Below are 22,736 nucleotides of genomic sequence, written 5' to 3' on the forward strand. Positions count from 1 at the left end.
GGGGATCCATAATAAACCCCAGGAAGAGTAGCTGCTGCCAAGGCAACCTAATGGGGATCCATAATGAACCCCAGGAAGAGTAGCTGCTGCCAAAGCAACCTAATGGGGATCCATAATGAACCCCAGGAAGAGTAGCTGCTGCCAAGGCAACCTAATGGGGTTCCATAATAAACCCCAGGAAGAGTAGCTGCTGCCAAGGCAACCTAATGGGGTTCCATAATAAACCCCAGGAAGAGTAGCTGCTGCCAAGGCAACCTAATGGGGATCCGTAATAAACCCCAGGAAGAGTAGCTGCTGCCAAGGCAACCTAATGGGGTTCCATAATAAACCCCAGGAAGAGTAGCTGCTGCCAAGGCAACCTAATGGGGTTCCATAATAAAAACAAATACTCAGTAATTAATACCTTGCACACATAGCAACATGTCAGGAGGAGCACAGTAGCTAAATACCAAAGCTAAATTATTCTGTGTCACGCAGTAAACATTGTTTTATGGAGAAAATCTATCCTAACACAGTTTCTCAGAGTGTAAGTAGCACAGTGATGTTCTGTCTCAGGCAGTCCCGAAGACATTCCCAACAGTAACAAAGCCAAGAGGTATTCTCCCAATAGTAACAAAGCCAAGAGGTATTCTCCCCAACAGTAACAAAGCCAAGAGGTATTCTCCCCAACAGTAACAAAGCCAAGAGGTATTCTCCCCAACAGTAACAAAGCCAAGAGGTATTCTCCCCAACAGTAACAAAGCCAAGAGGTATTCTCCCCAATAGTAACAAAGCCAAGAGGTATTCTCCCCAATAGTAACAAAGCCAAGAGGTATTCTCCCCAATAGTAACAAAGCCAAGAGGTATTCTCCCCAACAGTAACAAAGCCAAGAGGTATTCTCCCCAATAGTAACAAAGCCAAGAGGTATTCTCCCCAACAGTAACAAAGCCAAGAGGTATTCTCCCCAACAGTAACAAAGCCAAGAGGTATTCTCCCCAACAGTAACAAAGCCAAGAGGTATTCTCACCAATAGTAACAAAGCCAAGAGGTATTCTCCCCAACAGTAACAAAGCCAAGAGGTATTCTCCCAACAGTAACAAAGCCAAGAGGTATTCTCCCAATAGTAACAAAGCCAAGAGGTATTCTCCCAACAGTAACAAAGCCAAGAGGTATTCTCCCCAACAGTAACAAAGCCAAGAGGTATTCTCACCAATAGTAACAAAGCCAAGAGGTATTCTCCCAACAGTAACAAAGCCAAGAGGTATTCTCCCCAACAGTAACAAAGCCAAGAGGTATTCTCCCAACAGTAACAAAGCCAAGAGGTATTCTCCCAACAGTAACAAAGCCAAGAGGTATTCTCCCCAACAGTAACAAAGCCAAGAGGTATTCTCCCCAACAGTAACAAAGCCAAGAGGTATTCTCCCTAACAGTAACAAAGCCAAGAGGTATTCTCCCCAACAGTAACAAAGCCAAGAGGTATTCTCCCAACAGTAACAAAGCCAAGAGGTATTCTCCCCAACAGTAACAAAGCCAAGAGGTATTCCCCAATAGTAACAAAGCCAAGAGGTATTCTCCCCAACAGTAACAAAGCCAAGAGGTATTCTCCCCAACAGTAACAAAGCCAAGAGGTATTCTCCCAACAGTAACAAAGCCAAGAGGTATTCTCCCCAACAGTAACAAAGCCAAGAGGTATTCTCCCCAACAGTAACAAAGCCAAGAGGTATTCTCCCCAACAGTAACAAAGCCAAGAGGTATTCTCCCCAACAGTAACAAAGCCAAGAGGTATTCTCCCAATAGTAACAAAGCCAAGAGGTATTCTCCCCAACAGTAACAAAGCCAAGAGGTATTCTCCCCAACAGTAACAAAGCCAAGAGGTATTCTCCCAACAGTAACAAAGCCAAGAGGTATTCTCCCAACAGTAACAAAGCCAAGAGGTATTCTCCCCAACAGTAACAAAGCCAAGAGGTATTCTCCCCAACAGTAACAAAGCCAAGAGGTATTCTCCCCAATAGTAACAAAGCCAAGAGGTATTCTCCCCAACAGTAACAAAGCCAAGAGGTATTCTCCCCAACAGTAACAAAGCCAAGAGGTATTCTCCCAACAGTAACAAAGCCAAGAGGTATTCTCCCAACAGTAACAAAGCCAAGAGGTATTCTCCCCAACAGTAACAAAGCCAAGAGGTATTCTCCCCAACAGTAACAAAGCCAAGAGGTATTCTCCCCAACAGTAACAAAGCCAAGAGGTATTCTCCCCAACAGTAACAAAGCCAAGAGGTATTCTCCCAACAGTAACAAAGCCAAGAGGTATTCTCCCCAACAGTAACAAAGCCAAGAGGTATTCCCCAATAGTAACAAAGCCAAGAGGTATTCTCCCCAACAGTAACAAAGCCAAGAGGTATTCTCCCCAACAGTAACAAAGCCAAGAGGTATTCTCCCAACAGTAACAAAGCCAAGAGGTATTCCCCCAACAGTAACAAAGCCAAGCGGTATTCTCCCCAACAGTAACAAAGCCAAGAGGTATTCTCCCCAACAGTAACAAAGCCAAGAGGTATTCTCCCCAACAGTAACAAAGCCAAGAGGTATTCTCCCAATAGTAACAAAGCCAAGAGGTATTCTCCCAACAGTAACAAAGCCAAGAGGTATTCTCCCCAACAGTAACAAAGCCAAGAGGTATTCTCCCAACAGTAACAAAGCCAAGAGGTATTCTCCCAACAGTAACAAAGCCAAGAGGTATTCTCCCCAATAGTAACAAAGCCAAGAGGTATTCTCCCCAACAGTAACAAAGCCAAGAGGTATTCTCCCCAACAGTAACAAAGCCAAGAGGTATTCTCCCCAACAGTAACAAAGCCAAGAGGTATTCTCCCCAACAGTAACAAAGCCAAGAGGTATTCTCCCAACAGTAACAAAGCCAAGAGGTATTCTCCCCAATAGTAACAAAGCCAAGAGGTATTCTCCCCAATAGTAACAAAGCCAAGAGGTATTCTCCCCAATAGTAACAAAGCCAAGAGGTATTCTCCCAACAGTAACAAAGCCAAGAGGTATTCCCCAATAGTAACAAAGCCAAGAGGTATTCCCCAATAGTAACAAAGCCAAGAGGTATTCTCCCCAACAGTAACAAAGCCAAGAGGTATTCTCCCCAACAGTAACAAAGCCAAGAGGTATTCCCCAATAGTAACAAAGCCAAGAGGTATTCTCCCCAACAGTAACAAAGCCAAGAGGTATTCTCCCCAATAGTAACAAAGCCAAGAGGTATTCTCCCCAACAGTAACAAAGCCAAGAGGTATTCTCCCCAACAGTAACAAAGCCAAGAGGTATTCCCCAATAGTAACAAAGCCAAGAGGTATTCTCCCCAATAGTAACAAAGCCAAGAGGTATTGCCCCAATAGTAAGGATGACTCACAGTGTGTCCCAAATGGCACTCTATTCCCTATATACTGTAGTCCTAGGGTTTCAAGCTCTGGTTGATTTAAAAATGTAATTATATTTAGTAATATTGAATTGTGTTTTGTTGTCAACACAACCAGATATCAACATTTAAAGGAGATGTGTCTTCTGATTGGATAGATCCGTCTGAGCCTCTGACTGAGTCTGGCTTCAATTCCAGTTTAACTACAAATTAATCATTAATATGTTGGATTCACATCTTCATCTCAACTAAAAATCTAAAATTAAAGAATAGGAATAAATCAACATTTATTTCAAGTGCATTTGAAGTTTAATTTAATGTGGAAACAAGGGGGGGTGTAGACTTTCATAAGGCACGCTATGTTGTAATCTCATTGATCAACATATCTACCAAATATTATCCAATTATCCATGTTGAAATGGCATGGTGCGCCCAGTGGGATTCCAGCTCCAGCTCTCTTCTCTGACTAACCCAACCAGGAAGAAACACAGAGGCAAACCAGGAAGAAAACCAGGAAACAGTCACAGCAGCTTCCTGTACCTACAGCCGCAAACAGACACAGCAGCCAGTGGGGGGGCTGGGTCCTACTGTTCTGTTTATAATGGAAACATACACCGTGGCCAAAACATTAGGAACACCTTCCTAATATTGAGTTGCAGCCATTTTTGCCCTCAGAACAGCCTCAGTTCGTCGGGTCACGGACTCTAGAAGGTGTCGAAAGCTCTCCACAGGGATGCTGGAACCATGTTGACTCCAATGCAAGCGGTACCGGAGCACCAAGTCTAGGTCCAAGAGGCTCCTAAACAGCTTCTACCCCCCAAGCCATAAGACTCCTGAACAGCTAATCAAATGGCTACCCAGACTATTTGCATTGCCCCGCCACCCCCCTCTCCACACCACTGCCACTCTCTGTTGCTATCATCTATACATAGTCACTTTAATAACTCTACCTACATGTACATATTACCTCAACTAACCAGTGTTCCCGCACATTGACTCTGTACCGGTACCCCCTGTATATAGCCTCCACATTGACTCTGTACTGGTACCCCCTGTATATAGCCTCCACATTGACTCTGTACCGGTACCCCCTGTATGTCGCCTCCACATTGACTCTGTACCGGTACCCCCTGTATATAGTCTCCACATTGACTCTGTACCGTAACACCCTGTATATAGCCTCCACATTGACTCTGTACCGGTACCCCCTGTATATAGCCTCCACATTGACTCTGTACCGGTACCCCCTGTATATAGCCTCCACATTGACTCTGTACCGGTACCCCCTGTATATAGCCTCCACATTGACTCTGTACCGGTACCCCCTGTATATAGCCTCCACATTGACTCTGTACTGGTACCCCCTGTATGTAGCCTCCACATTGACTCTGTACCGGTACCCCCTGTATATAGCCTCCACATTGACTCTGTACCGGTACCCCCTGTATATAGCCTCCACATTGACTCTGTACCGGTACCCCCCTGTATATAGCCTCCACATTGACTCTGTACCGGTACACCCTGTATATAGCCTCCACATTGACTCTGTACCGTAACACCCTGTATATAGCCTCCACATTGACTCTGTACCGGTACCCCCCTGTATATAGCCTCCACATTGACTCTGTACCGGTACCCCCCTGTATATAGCCTCCACATTGACTCTGTACCGGTACCCCCTGTATATAGCCTCCACATTGACTCTGTACTGGTACCCCCTGTATATAGCCTCCACATTGACTCTGTACCGGTACCCCCTGTATATAGCCTCCACATTGACTCTGTACCGGTACCCCCCTGTATATAGCCTCCACATTGACTCTGTACCGGTACCCCCCTGTATATAGCCTCCACATTGACTCTGTACCGGTACCCCCTGTATATAGCCTCCACATTGACTCTGTACCGGTACCCCCTGTATATAGCCTCCACATTGACTCTGTACCGGTACCCCCTGTATATAGCCTCCACATTGACTCTGTACCGGTACCCCCTGTATATAGCCTCCACATTGACTCTGTACCGGTACCCCCTGTATATAGCCTCCACATTGACTCTGTACCGTAATACCCTGTATATAGCCTCCACATTGACTCTGTACCGTAATACCCTGTATATAGCCTCCACATTGACTCTGTACTGGTACCCCCTCTATATAGCCTCCACATTGACTCTGTAACGGTACCCCCTGTATATAGTCTCACTATTGTTATTTTAATGCTGCTCTTTAATTACTTGTTATAAGTCAGCATTTCACTGTGAGGTCTACTACACCTGTTGTATTCAGCATTTCACTGTGAGGTCTACTACACCTGTTGTATCAGCATTTCACTGTAAGGTCTACTACACCTGTTGTATTCAGCATTTCACTGTGAGGTCTACTACACCTGTTGTATTCAGCATTTCACTGTGAGGTCTACTACACCTGTTGTATTCAGCATTTCACTGTGAGGTCTACTACACCTGTTGTATTCAGCATTTCACTGTAAGGTCTACTACACCTGTTGTATTCAGCATTTCACTGTGAGGTCTACTACACCTGTTGTATTCAGCATTTCACTGTGAGGTCTACTACACCTGTTGTATTCAGCATTTCACTGTGAGGTCTACTACACCTGTTGTATTCAGCATTTCACTGTGAGGTCTACTACACCTGTTGTATTCAGCATTTCACTGTGAGGTCTACTACACCTGTTGTATTCAGCATTTCACTGTAAGGTCTACTACACCTGTTGTATTCAGCATTTCACTGTGAGGTCTACTACACCTGTTGTATTCAGCATTTCACTGTGAGGTCTACTACACCTGTTGTATTCAGCATTTCACTGTGAGGTCTACTACACCTGTTGTATTCAGCATTTCACTGTGAGGTCTACTACACCTGTTGTATTCAGCATTTCACTGTGAGGTCTACTACACCTGTTGTATTCAGCATTTCACTGTGAGGTCTACTACACCTGTTGTATTCAGCATTTCACTGTAAGGTCTACTACACCCCTAAAGGTTATTAATGTAATATCAGCAGCACCGGACCAAACCCTATAGGTTATTAATGTAATATCAGCAGCACCGGACCAAACCCTATAGGTTATTAATGTAATATCAGCAGCACCGGACCAAACCCTATAGGTTATTAATGTAATATCAGCAGCACCGGACCAAACCCTATAGGTTATTAATGTAATATCAGCAGCACCGGACCAAACCCTATAGGTTATTAATGTAATATCAGCAGCACCGGACCAAACCCTATAGGTTATTAATGTAATATCAGCAGCACCGGACCAAACCCTATAGGTTATTAATGGAATATCAGCAGCACCGGACCAAACCCTATAGGTTATTAATGTAATATCAGCAGCACCGGACCAAACCATATAGGTTATTAATGTAATATCAGCAGCACCGGACCAAACCCTATAGGTTATTAATGGAATATCAGCAGCACCGGACCAAACCCTATAGGATATTAATGTAATATCAGCAGCACCGGACCAAACCATATAGGTTATTAATGTAATATCAGCAGCACCGGACCAAACCCCTATAGGTTATTAATGGAATATCAGCAGCACCGGACCAAACCCTATAGGATATTAATGTAATATCAGCAGCACCGGACCAAACCATATAGGTTATTAATGTAATATCAGCAGCACCGGACCAAACCCCTATAGGTTATTAATGGAATATCAGCAGCACCGGACCAAACCCTATAGGTTATTAATGTAATATCAGCAGCACCGGACCAACCCCTATAGGTTATTAATGTAATATCAGCAGCACCGGACCAAACCCTATAGGTTATTAATGTAATATCAGCAGCACCGGACCAAACCCTATAGGTTATTAATGTAATATCAGCAGCACCGGACCAAACCCCTATAGGTTATTAATGTAATATCAGCAGCACCGGACCAAACCCCTATAGGTTATTAATGTAATATCAGCAGCACCGGACCAAACCCTATAGGTTATTAATGTAATATCAGCAGCACCGGACCAAACCCTATAGGTTATTAATGTAATATCAGCAGCACCGGACCAAACCCTATAGGTTATTAATGTAATATCAGCAGCACCGGACCAAACCCTATAGGTTATTAATGTAATATCAGCAGCACCGGACCAAACCCTATAGGTTATTAATGTAATATCAGCAGCACCGGACCAAACCCTATAGGTTATTAATGCAGCACCGGACCAAACCCTATAGGTTATTAATGTAATATCAGCAGCACCGGACCAAACCCTATAGGTTATTAATGTAATATCAGCAGCACCGGACCAAACCCTATAGGTTATTAATGTAATATCAGCAGCACCCGGACCAAACCCTATAGGTTATTAATGTAATATCAGCAGCACCGGACCAAACCCCTATAGGTTATTAATGTAATATCAGCAGCACCGGACCAAACCCCTATAGGTTATTAATGTAATATCAGCAGCACCGGACCAAACCCTATAGGTTATTAATGTAATATCAGCAGCACCGGACCAAACCATATAGGATATTAATGTAATATCAGCAGCACCGGACCAAACCCCTATAGGTTATTAATGTAATATCAGCAGCACCGGACCAAACCCTATAGGTTATTAATGTAATATCAGCAGCACCGGACCAAACCCTATAGGTTATTAATGTAATATCAGCAGCACCGGACCAAACCCCTATAGGTTATTAATGTAATATCAGCAGCACCGGACCAAACCCTATAGGTTATTAATGTAATATCAGCAGCACCGGACCAAACCCTATAGGATATTAATGTAATATCAGCAGCACCGGACCAAACCCCTATAGGTTATTAATGTTATCAGCAGCACCGGACCAAACCCCTATAGGTTATTAATGTAATATCAGCAGCACCGGACCAAACCCTATAGGTTATTAATGTAATATCAGCAGCACCGGACCAAACCCTATAGGTTATTAATGTAATATCAGCAGCACCGGACCAAACCCTATAGGTTATTAATGTAATATCAGCAGCACCGGACCAAACCCTATAGGTTATTAATGTAATATCAGCAGCATCGGAGCTCTGTTCTTTCTGCATGTCACTTCTGCATCTTACTAACCTGGGATTCCTCCCAGGTGGCACCCTATAGCCATAGGGCTCTGGTCACAAGTAGCGTAGCACATAAGGGAATAGGATTCCAATATGGGACGCGGCCTTACCTAGCGCTCCAGGTGAGGGATGTAAATCCCATTAACTTGTTCTTTCCCCCCTATAGCCACAGGCCTTAATAAAAACACTGCTACTCCGCTGAGCAGAAGGCTAAAGATATGTTAGCTAGCTACATGTTTTACGACATCCACACAGAGGGTCTAACATAGTAGTTTAGTTATTGTGTATGAGGGACATAGTAGTTTAGTTATTGTGTATGAGGGACATAGTAGTTTAGTTATTGTGTATGAGGGACATAGTACTTTAGTTATTGTGTATGAGGGACATAGTACTTTAGTTATTGTGTATGAGGGACATAGTAGTTTAGTTATTGTGTATGAGGGACATAGTACTTTAGTTATTGTGTATGAGGGACATAGTACTTTGGTTATTGTGTATGAGAGAAAGGACATACAATATATAGGTTAATTCTTTAGAGTTTAACACAGAGTCCAAACCGGCTGTGAGCAGTGTGGTCAGCCTGTAAGACATTGGGGTAAAGGGGCGGCTAAACTGACATATTTAAATTATTTTATGAAGGTCATACTATGGCTCATTTAGCTATTTGATTTAGAATTATATGACACCTTTAGGTATTAAAAAATACTTTACTATTAAAGCCCATAGAAAGCCCATATCACACTCATAAATTACTAAAATAAATCATTATAAACAAGGTTTTGAAGTGTCTGATATAAAAACACCTCAGGAAATATATAAATATTTTTTTACACATTTTTTTACTGCCTTTATTGGGGTGGGGTGGGGGGGGCGGGTAGGCACAAAGCTATCTTCATACTCCCATTAGTTTTTTTTAAACCGGTAATGGTTACCGTCAGACGAGTCCAGGTGTGCTAATTTCAGATGTCCGCTTGCATCATACGTCTTCTGTTCACTAAAACACGCAAAACGGATTATTTCTATAAGAGCACCGGGAGCTGGTGAGGCACATTTCGGATAAGAAGCCCGTCGGTCGCCATTTTGACTCGTCCACCATTTCCTCTGTACAGGTTCTTATGATGCAAGGCCCAGGGGTTGGTGTGACATAGGACGGCTGTGGAGGGTGAATAACTTTGAATGAGTTTGTCAAAAGCCATATCTTATGTAGCTAAACAGGTTTGTTGGACATTTGAATAGTGATATTTACTTCATTCTTGTTAGCATGTCATTCTTCATCTACACACACTGGACTCTACCGACACACTGGACTCCACCAACACACTGGACTCTACCCACACACTGGACTCTACCCACACACTGGACTCTACCCACACACTGGACTCTACCGACACACTGGACTCTACCCCACACACTGGACTCTACCCACACACTGGACTCTACCCCACACACTGGACTCTACCCCACACACTGGACTCTACCCAACACACTGGACTCTACCCAACACACTGGACTCTACCGACACACTGGACTCTACCGACACACTGGACTCTACCCAACACACTAGACTCTACCCACACACTGGACTCTACCCCACACACTGGACTCTACCCAACACACTGAACTCTACCCAACACACTGGACTCTACCCAACACACTGAACTCTACCCAACACACTGGACTCTACCCAACACACTGGACTCTACCCAACACACTGGACTCTACCCACACACTGGACTCTACCGACACACTGGACTCTACCGACACACTGGACTCTACCCAACACACTGAACACTACCGACACACTGGACTCTACCCAACACACTGGACTCTACCGACACACTGGACTCTACCCCCACACTGGACTCTACCGACACACTGGACTCTACCCAACACACTAGACTCTACCCACACACTGGACTCTACCCAACACACTGGACTCTACCCCCACACACTGGACTCTACCGACACACTGGACTCTACCCAACACACTGGACTCTACCCAACACACTAGACTCTACCCAACACACTGGACTCTACCCCCACACACTGGACTCTACCCAACACACTGGACTCTACCCAACACACTGGACTCTACCCAACACACTGAACACTACCGACACACTGGACTCTACCGACACACTGGACTCTACCCAACACACTGGACTCTACCGACACACTGGACTCTACCGACACACTGGACTCTACCCAACACACTGAACACTACCGACACACTGGACTCTACCCAACACACTGAACACTACCGACACACTGGACTCTACCAACACACTGGACTCTACCCAACACACTGGACTCTACCCAACACACTGGACTCTACCCCACACACTGGACTCTACCAACACACTGGACTCTACCCAACACACTGGACTCTACCGACACACTGGACTCTACCCAACACACTGGACTCTACCCAACACACTGGACTCTACCAACACACTGGCCACTACCGACACACTGGACTCTACCCCACACACTGGACTCTACCCAACACACTGGACTCTACCCAACACACAGGACTCTACCGACACACTGGACTCTACCGACACACTGGACTCTACCCAACACACTGAACACTACCGACACACTGGACTCTACCCCACACACTGGACTCTACCAACACACTGGACTCTACCGACACACTGGACTCTACCCAACACACTGAACACTACCGACACACTGGACTCTACCAACACACTGGACTCTACCCAACACACTGGACTCTACCCAACACACTGGACTCTACCCCACACACTGGACTCTACCCAACACACTGGACTCTACCCAACACACTGAACACTACCGACACACTGGACTCTACCAACACACTGGACTCTACCCAACACACTGGACTCTACCCAACACACTGGACTCTACCCCACACACTGGACTCTACCAACACACTGGACTCTACCCAACACACTGGACTTTACCGACACACTGGACTCTACCCAACACACTGGACTCTACCCAACACACTGGACTCTACCAACACACTGGCCACTACCGACACACTGGACTCTACCCCACACACTGGACTCTACCCAACACACTGGACTCTACCCAACACACTGGACTCTACCGACACACTGGACTCTACCGACACACTGGACTCTACCCAACACACTGAACACTACCGACACACTGGACTCTACCCCACACACTGGACTCTACCAACACACTGGACTCTACCGACACACTGGACTCTACCCAACACACTGAACACTACCGACACACTGGACTCTACCAACACACTGGACTCTACCCAACACACTGGACTCTACCCAACACACTGGACTCTACCCCACACACTGGACTCTACCCAACACACTGGACTCTACCCAACACACTGGACTCTACCGACACACTGGACTCTACCCAACACACTGGACTCTACCCAACACACTGGACTCTACCGACACACTGGCCACTACCGACACACTGGACTCTACCCCACACACTGGACTCTACCGACACACTGGACTCTACCCAACACACTGGACTCTACCGACACACTGGACTCTACCGACACACTGAACTCTACCCAACACACTGGACTCTACCGACACACTGAACTCTACCCACACACTGAACACTACCGACACACTGAACTCTACCCACACACTGAACTCTACCCACACACTGGACTCTACCGACACACTGGACTCTACCCACACACTGGACTCTACCCAACACACTGGACTCTACCCAACACACTGGACTCTACCGACACACTGGACTCTACCGACACACTGGACTCTACCGACACACTGAACTCTACCCAACACACTGGACTCTACCGACACACTGGACTCTACCCAACACACTGGACTCTACCCAACACACTGGACTCTACTGCCCACACACTGGACTCTACTGCCCACACACTGGACTCTACCCAACACACTGGACTCTACCCACACACTGGACTCTACCGACACACTGGACTCTACCCACACACTAACACAGACTGGACTCTACCCAACACACTGGAAATTACCAACACATTGGACTCTACCCACACACTGGACTCTACCGACACACTGGACTCTACCCCCACACACTGAACTCTACCCAACACACTGGACTCTACCCAACACACTGGACTCTACCCAACACACTGGACTCTACTGACACACTGGACTCTACCTACACACTGGACTCTACCCAACACACTGGACTCTACCAACACACTGGACTCTACCGACACACTGGACTCTACCGACACACTGAACTCTACCCAACACACTGGACTCTACCGACACACTGAACTCTACCCACACACTGAACACTACCGACACACTGAACTCTACCCACACACTGAACTCTACCCACACACTGGACTCTACCCACACACTGGACTCTACCCAACACACTGGACTCTACCGACACACTGGACTCTACCGACACACTGGACTCTACCGACACACTGGACTCTACCCAACACACTGGACTCTACCGACACACTGGACTCTACCGACACACTGGACTCTACCGACACACTGAACTCTACCCAACACACTGGACTCTACCGACACACTGAACTCTACCCACACACTGAACACTACCGACACACTGAACTCTACCCACACACTGAACTCTACCCACACACTGGACTCTACCGACACACTGGACTCTACCCACACATACTGGACTCTACCCAACACACTGGACTCTACCAACACACTGGACTCTACCGACACACTGGACTCTACCCACACACTGGACTCTACCGACACACTGAACTCTACCCAACACACTGGACTCTACCGACACACTGAACTCTACCCACACACTGAACTCTACCCACACACTGGACTCTACCGACACACTGGACTCTACCCACACACTGGACTCTACCCAACACACTGGACTCTACCGACACACTGGACTCTACCGACACACTGGACTCTACCGACACACTGGACTCTACCGACACACTGATCTCTACCCAACACACTGGACTCTACCGACACACTGGACTCTACCCAACACACTGGACTCTACCCAACACACTGGACTCTACTGCCCACACACTGGACTCTACTGCCCACACACTGGACTCTACCCAACACACTGGACTCTACCCACACACTGGACTCTACCGACACACTGGACTCTACCCACACACTAACACACACTGGACTCTACCCAACACACTGGACATTACCAACACATTGGACTCTACCCACACACTGGACTCTACCCCCACACACTGAACTCTACCCAACACACTGGACTCTACCCAACACACTGGACTCTACCAACACACTGGACTCTACCGACACACTGGACTCTACCTACACACTGGACTCTACCCAACACACTGGACTCTACCAACACACTGGACTCTACCCCCACACACTGGACTCTACCGACACACTGGACTCTACCGACACACTGGACTCTACCCCACACACTGGACTCTACCGACACACTGGACTCTACCCAACACACTGGTCTCTACCAACACACTGGACTCTACCTACACACTGGACTCTACCCAACACACTGGACTCTACCAACACACTGGACTCTACCGACACACTGGACTCTACCGACACACTGAACTCTACCCAACACACTGGACTCTACCGACACACTGAACTCTACCCACACACTGAACACTACCGACACACTGAACTCTACCCACACACTGAACTCTACCCACACACTGGACTCTACCCACACACTGGACTCTACCCAACACACTGGACTCTACCGACACACTGGACTCTACCGACACACTGGACTCTACCGACACACTGGACTCTACCCAACACACTGGACTCTACCGACACACTGGACTCTACCGACACACTGGACTCTACCGACACACTGAACTCTACCCAACACACTGGACTCTACCGACACACTGAACTCTACCCACACACTGAACACTACCGACACACTGAACTCTACCCACACACTGAACTCTACCCACACACTGGACTCTACCGACACACTGGACTCTACCCACACATACTGGACTCTACCCAACACACTGGACTCTACCAACACACTGGACTCTACCGACACACTGGACTCTACCGACACACTGGACTCTACCGACACACTGAACTCTACCCAACACACTGGACTCTACCGACACACTGAACTCTACCCACACACTGAACTCTACCCACACACTGGACTCTACCGACACACTGGACTCTACCCACACACTGGACTCTACCCAACACACTGGACTCTACCGACACACTGGACTCTACCGACACACTGGACTCTACCGACACACTGGACTCTACCGACACACTGATCTCTACCCAACACACTGGACTCTACCGACACACTGGACTCTACCCAACACACTGGACTCTACCCAACACACTGGACTCTACTGCCCACACACTGGACTCTACTGCCCACACACTGGACTCTACCCAACACACTGGACTCTACCCACACACTGGACTCTACCGACACACTGGACTCTACCCACACACTAACACACACTGGACTCTACCCAACACACTGGACATTACCAACACATTGGACTCTACCCACACACTGGACTCTACCCCCACACACTGAACTCTACCCAACACACTGGACTCTACCCAACACACTGGACTCTACCAACACACTGGACTCTACCGACACACTGGACTCTACCTACACACTGGACTCTACCCAACACACTGGACTCTACCAACACACTGGACTCTACCCCCACACACTGGACTCTACCGACACACTGGACTCTACCGACACACTGGACTCTACCCCACACACTGGACTCTACCGACACACTGGACTCTACCCAACACACTGGTCTCTACCAACACACTGGACTCTACCTACACACTGGACTCTACCCAACACACTGGACTCTACCAACACACTGGACTCTACCGACACACTGGACTCTACCGACACACTGAACTCTACCCAACACACTGGACTCTACCGACACACTGAACTCTACCCACACACTGAACACTACCGACACACTGAACTCTACCCACACACTGAACTCTACCCACACACTGGACTCTACCCACACACTGGACTCTACCCAACACACTGGACTCTACCGACACACTGGACTCTACCGACACACTGGACTCTACCGACACACTGGACTCTACCCAACACACTGGACTCTACCGACACACTGGACTCTACCGACACACTGGACTCTACCGACACACTGAACTCTACCCAACACACTGGACTCTACCGACACACTGAACTCTACCCACACACTGAACACTACCGACACACTGAACTCTACCCACACACTGAACTCTACCCACACACTGGACTCTACCGACACACTGGACTCTACCCACACATACTGGACTCTACCCAACACACTGGACTCTACCAACACACTGGACTCTACCGACACACTGGACTCTACCGACACACTGGACTCTACCGACACACTGAACTCTACCCAACACACTGGACTCTACCGACACACTGAACTCTACCCACACACTGAACTCTACCCACACATTGGACTCTACCCACACACTGGACTCTACCCACACACTGGACTCTACCCAACACACTGGACTCTACCGACACACTGGACTCTACCGACACACTGGACTCTACCGACACACTGGACTCTACCGACACACTGATCTCTACCCAACACACTGGACTCTACCGACACACTGGACTCTACCCAACACACTGGACTCTACCCAACACACTGGACTCTACTGCCCACACACTGGACTCTACTGCCCACACACTGGACTCTACCCAACACACTGGACTCTACCCACACACTGGACTCTACCGACACACTGGACTCTACCCACACACTAACACACACTGGACTCTACCAACACACTGGACTCTACCGACACACTGGACTCTACCCACACACTGGACTCTACCCCCACACACTGAACTCTACCCAACACACTGGACTCTACCCAACACACTGGACTCTACCAACACACTGGACTCTACCGACACACTGGACTCTACCTACACACTGGACTCTACCCAACACACTGGACTCTACCAACACACTGGACTCTACCCCCACACACTGGACTCTACCGACACACTGGACTCTACCGACACACTGGACTCTACCCCACACACTGGACTCTACCGACACACTGGACTCTACCCAACACACTGGACTCTACCAACACACTGGACTCTACCCAACACACTGGACTCTACCGACACACTGGACTCTACATCCACACTGGACTCTACCCACACACTGGACTCTACCAACACACTGGACTCTACCCCACACACTGGACTCTACCCAACGCACTGGACTCTACCCAACACACTAACACACACTGGACTCTACCGACACAATGTTTTTCTTTATTATAAACCGGGTGGTTCGAGCCCTGAATGCTGATTGGCTGAAAGCCATGATATATCAGACCGTATTCCACGGGTATGACAAACATAGTAAAACTGACTATCCTACCGATCCTCGACTTCTGCGATGTCATTTACAAATTAGCCTCCAACACTCTACTCAACAAATTGGATGCAGTCTATCACAGTGCCATCCGTTTTGTCACCAAAGCCCCATATACTACCCACCACTGCGACCTGTACGCTCTCGTTGGCTGGCCTTCGCTTCAGACTCGTCGCCAGACCCACTGGCTCCAGGTCATCTATAAGTCTCTGCTAGGTAAAGCCCCGCCTTATCTCAGCTCACTGGTCACCATAGCAACACCACCCGTAGCACGTGCTCCAGCAGGTATATCTCTCTGGTCACCCCCAAAGCCAATTCCTCCTTATGCCACCTTTCCTTCCAGTTCTCTGCTGCCAATGACTCGTACGAATTGCAAAAAAATCGCTGAAGTTGGAGACTTATATCTCCCTCACTAATTTTAAGCATCAGCTATCTGAGCAGCTGACCAATCGCTGCAGCTGTACATAGCCCATCTGTAAACAGCCCATCCAATCTACCTACCTCATCAACCTATTGTTATTTATTTACTTTTCTGCTCTTTTGCACACCAGTATCTCTACTTGCACATCATCATCTGCTCATTTATCACTCCAGTGTTAATTTGCTAAATTGTAATTACTTCACTACTATGGCCTATTTATTGCCTTACCTACTTACTCCATTTACACACACTGTATATAGACTTTTCTATTGTGCTATTGACTGTATGTTTGTTTTATTCCATGTGTAACTCTGTGTTGTTGTATGTGTCGAACTGCTTTGCTTTATCTTGGCCAGGTCGCAGTTGTAAATGAGAACTTGTTCTCAACTGGCCTACCTGGTTAAATAAAGGACTTGTTCTCAACTAGCCTACCTGGTTAAATAAAGGACTTGTTCTCAACTAGCCTACCTGATTAAATAAAGGACTTGTTCTCAACTAGCCTACCTGATTAAATAAAGGTGAAATAAAATAACAAATAAACAATAGCCTGCCTTAACACTTACAGTTAGTTGCCTGTAGAATAGCCTGATAGTTTCCGTAGAGAGATGTGTGATGCACAATCCCCATTGGGGAAGCTCACAGTACATTGGAAACATCGGCTACATTTAATACAACTTTCATGTCCATATCCTAGACGAGGAGCCCAACTCGTGTTGAGTGGTTTAAGTGTGATGATCCACTTCGTTACATTGTATTTGTTACATTATCTGACAATGGGAGGAGAGGACAGAGCGGTCAAGCTGTCCGGGTCTTTTGTTTCGGGAAGAGAAGGCAGGGTATGGCCGGCAGGGTATGGAGGGCAGGGTATGGCAGGCAGAGTGGCACACGATTACAAGTTACAGTTGGCATTGAATTGTTACAAATTGTCTTACAAAACTGCACAATTATGGTCAGCATTTGCAAGTTGACTTATATCGGCTAAAATATGATTCCAAACAGCGTTATAGACTATGACAATGTTATTGCTAATTTATTACATTCAGATATTTATGAATTAATTACAGCGTAGACTAAACCAATAATTGGACGTATAAAGCCTATCTGAAAAGACATTTATTAAAATGTTGTAATGGTTACGAGGAAGATGTGATAAAGCTATGAACCAGCCCCCACGTCGTCGTTCCTCTTCCTCGCACACGAGTTGTAAACAATCATTTAGAATAGCTGCTGTTTAGTTGTTTAAACGTCTTTAATACAACGTAGAACTACCCTTAGAACACATAATACTTTTACTTTAACAGTTACCTCTTCTAACAAGTTGTACGTGTTCTCTAAATGATGCTTTATGTGTATCAGAGCTTTCTGTTGTTTTTTCTCCTCGAACAAGACAGAAACGCCCCTTACATATGTTAAAATGGCAGCATATCTTCATCTAATGTTCATTTACTGTCCCGCTGTGATATACACTGTTGATCAACATCATGCGTCAATAACACACAGAAAAAGATAACTCGATAACTGAAATAATGTGTTGTTTTCAATCACTTCCTCAAAATCTAACTCAAATAATGGAACAAGCAAACAGCCATGCGCATAAAAACACGGAAAATGGGATTTCCTCTACATGTTATAGTTTTTCCAGCGACGTGAAGTCTTTAATATAATAGAATAACACCATCACATCTGTCTAAACACTTTAAAGCACCAAAAGGTAGGGTTTAATTGACTGAGAGGGGCTTGTTTGCGCCCCCTATCCTACCGTGTTCAATTCTGTAAATGTTCTATCCGTGTCTAGAATTCCACACTATAGGTTACATGAAATGGTACGAAGTGCTATGCAACAAAAATGTTTTACATGCGCGTGTGTAATCAGCAAATATTGTAAAGAAAAAACAACATACCCATCCATTGCACAGAGGAAACAGTGTAGAAAGGACAGTGAACGCTCGGCAAAGTGAAGAAATAGGTTTGGGTGTTGTTACTCCTGCCTCTGGTATAACCCTCGCCCCCACAACACAGAAAATGTTCTCTCTCATACGCACAATGGCACGCTTCCTGTTCCTGACGTGAGCACAGAAATACAGACATGTACAGACGCCTGCTTGCCTGCCTGCCTGCTGCCTGCCTGCCTCGCTGTACAAAATGGCCTCCCCTCTCAGGCAGCTCTAAAAGAGACACACCTTTGTCACTTTCAACAAGGAGCGCGCATCCATGTAGGTCTACACCAATCTGCGCCCTAGCGCTCCATCTCCCCGACCGCAGTTTGGACAGAAATAAGGCCAGAATATATCTTTACCCGCCATGTCAGAGAGATAGCGGCAGGGGTTATCATGTAGGGAAAGATTGGAGTCTAGCCACTTGTCTGCTGCAGACTAGGAGTTAGTTAAACAGGGATAATCTGGTTCAACGGCAGGTATTAATTAATCAACTAAATGGATCACAGTGATCAATCAATCTTCCACAGTCCACACTAATTTACCTCGAGAGACACAATAAAGCCATACCACATATTTCTTATTTGGGTCGGCAGGTAGTCTAGTGGTTAAGTGGTTAGAGAGTTGGACTAGTAACCAAAAGGTTGCTGGATCGAATCCCCGAGCTGACAAGGTAACAATCTGTCATTCTGCCTGAACAAGGCAGTTAACCCACTATTCCTAGGGCCGTCATTGTAAATAAGAATTTGTTCTTAACAGACTTGCCTAGTTAAATAAAACATTGTTTATTATACATGTATATAAGACTGTAATATACACGACCTGTAACATACTTAAGCAATAAGGTGCGATATTGGCAGTATATCACAAACCCCCGAGGTGCGGTATTGGTTACCAGCTTAATTACAGCAGTAAAAATAAATGTTTTGTCATACCTGTGGTATACGGTCTGATATACCATGGCTGTCAGCCAATCAGGGTTCGATCCAACCAGTTTATAAATGTGTATAAGCCTGTAATTCACATGTACATAAACCTGTAATAAGCCTGTAATATACATTATATAAGCCTGTAATAAGTCTGTAATGTACATTATATAAGCCTGTAATATTCATTATATAAGCCTGTAATATACATGTATATAAGCCTGTAATAAGTCTGTAATGTACATTATATAAGCCTGTAATATGGCCGTAATATACAGGTATATAAGCCTGTAATAAGTCTGTAATGTACATTATATAAGCCTGTAATATGTCCGTAATATACAGGTATATAAGCCTGTAATATTCTGTAATAAGCCTGTAATATGCTTGTAATAAGCCTGTAATATACACGTATATAAGCCTGCAATAAGACTGTAATATACAGGTATATAAGCCTGTAATAAGCCTGTAATATACATGTATATAAGCCTGTAATAAGCCTGTAATATACATGTGTATAAGCCTGTAATAAGCATGTAATAAGCCTGTAATATACAGGTATATAAGCCTGTAATATTCTGTAATAAGCCTGTAATAAGCCTGTAAAATACAGGTATATAAGCCTGTAATATGCCTGTAATATACATGTATATAAGCCTGTAATATACATGTATATAAGCCTGTAATATACAGGTATATAAGCCTGTAATATACAGGTATATAAGCCTGTGATAAGCCTGTAATATACAGGTATATAAGCCTGTAATATGCTGTAATAAGCCTGTAATATACAGGTATATAAGCCTGTAATATACAGGTATATAAGCCTGTAATAAGCCTGTAATATACAGGTATACAAGCCTGTAATATGTGTCGACCATTCACTCCTACATTTAGTCCTGGATCATAGGCTGTAGAGCTTTACATCAGATGACAGGGATTCCTGGTGCAAAATTCCTTCAGTGTTTCCTGCATGTCAACAGTTGTTTGATCACGGTTCTATCCATGCAGCACCGTGAGCACTGGAGCATGTAGGAACTTGTTGCACCAGTCTGACTAGACATACTGGAGTTCTGTATACACATCCAATCAGAACATTACTTCAATACAAAGGAAAGCTAGAGTTCCAAACATTATACTGCCTCTCTCTCTCTCTCTCATCCCCCGTGTGTGTGTGGTGTGGTGTGGTGTGGTGTGGTGTGTGCGTGTGTTGTGTGTGTGTGTGTGTTGTATGTGTGTGTGTGTGTGTGTGTGTGTATGTGTGTTGTATGTGTGTGTATGTGTGTTGTATGCGTGTGTGTTTGTGTTGTATGTGTGTGTGTGTGTTGTATGTGTGTTGTATGTGTGTGTGTGTGTGTTGTATGTGTGTGTGTGTGTGTGTGTGTGGTGTGTGTGTGTCTGTGTGTGTGTGTGTGGTGTTGTGTGTGTGTGTGTGTTGTGTTGTGTGTGTGTGTGTGTGTGACCCACATCACATGGTCACTACAAGACATTCATTGACAGTAATCAGAGGAATAATGTAACCGATGTGAAATGGCTAGTTAGTTAGCGGTGGTGTAACCGATGTGAAATGGTTAGTTAGCGGTAGTGTAACCGATGTAAAATGGCTAGTTAGTTAGCGGTGGTGTAACTGATGTGAAATGGCTAGTTAGTTAGTGGTGGTGTAACCGATGTGAAATGGCTAGTTAGTTAGCGGTGGTGTAACCGATGTGAAATGGCTAGTTAGTTAGCGGTGGTGTAACCGATGTGAAATGGCTAGTTAGTTAGCGGTGGTGTAACCGATGTGAAATGGCTAGTTAGTTAGCGGTGGTGTAACCGATGTGAAATGGCTAGTTAGTTAGCGGTGGTGTAACCGATGTGAAATGGCTAGTTAGTTAGAGGTGGTGTAACCGATGTGAAATGGCTAGTTAGTTAGCGGTGGTGTAACCGATGTGAAATGGCTAGTTAGTTAGCGGTGGTGCGCGCTAATAGCGTTTCAATCAGTGACATCACTCGCTCTGAGACTTGAAGTAGGGTTTCCCCTTTGCGTTGCAAGGGCCGCGGCTTTTGTGGTAACGATGCTTCTTGGGTGTCAGTTGTTGATGTGTGCAGAGGGTCCCTGGTTCGAGCCCAGGTTGGGGCGAAGAGAGGGACGGAACCTACACTGTTACAATAGCTCTGAAAAAAAAGCTGATTTATTCAGGTTGTAGCCTGACCTACAGGATATCTCTTCCGTGAGTTGTTCTATAAACATTGGCATCCAACCTCCAGCAGAGGGACACAGTGCCTGAGTGCTTTGTGTGTTTTCTAGCGGCTGATAACCTATAAGCTTTTCTGATTCATTCATATTTAAAACTGGATCTATTGTTCGAATCCCAGAGCCGACTAGGTGACAAATCTACCGATGTGGCCTTAAGCAAGGCACTTAACGCTAATTGCTCCTGTAAGTCCCTCTGGATAAGCGCGTCTGATGACTAATGACTAAAATGTAATTGTAAAGTGTAACACATTAATAAACAGTTATGGCTCAAATTAGGGGGGGGGGCGGTTGAAATGTACACAATAGT

At 45.8% G+C, this 22,736-nt stretch overlaps 1 protein-coding gene across 3 annotated transcripts in view; it reads right to left on the minus strand.

Annotated features, from left to right (window-relative positions):
- Positions 1 to 19,501, minus strand: part of LOC106594274 (polypyrimidine tract-binding protein 3) — a 159,885-nt gene extending 140,384 nt beyond the window's left edge. For 2 of the 3 annotated variants that reach the window (XM_045692685.1, XM_045692683.1), the window contains exon 1: positions 19,235 to 19,501. In XM_045692685.1, coding sequence (XP_045548641.1) covers positions 19,235 to 19,369 — 135 coding nt within the window. In that variant the 5' untranslated portion in view covers positions 19,370 to 19,501. The remainder of the gene's footprint in view (positions 1 to 19,234) is intronic. The other variant, XM_045692684.1, reaches the window with a different exon arrangement.
- Positions 19,502 to 22,736: the final 3,235 nt, after the last annotated feature.

This window comes from Salmo salar, chromosome ssa13, assembly GCF_905237065.1.
Source record: "Salmo salar chromosome ssa13, Ssal_v3.1, whole genome shotgun sequence".
In the NCBI taxonomy this organism is placed as follows: domain Eukaryota; kingdom Metazoa; phylum Chordata; class Actinopteri; order Salmoniformes; family Salmonidae; genus Salmo; species Salmo salar.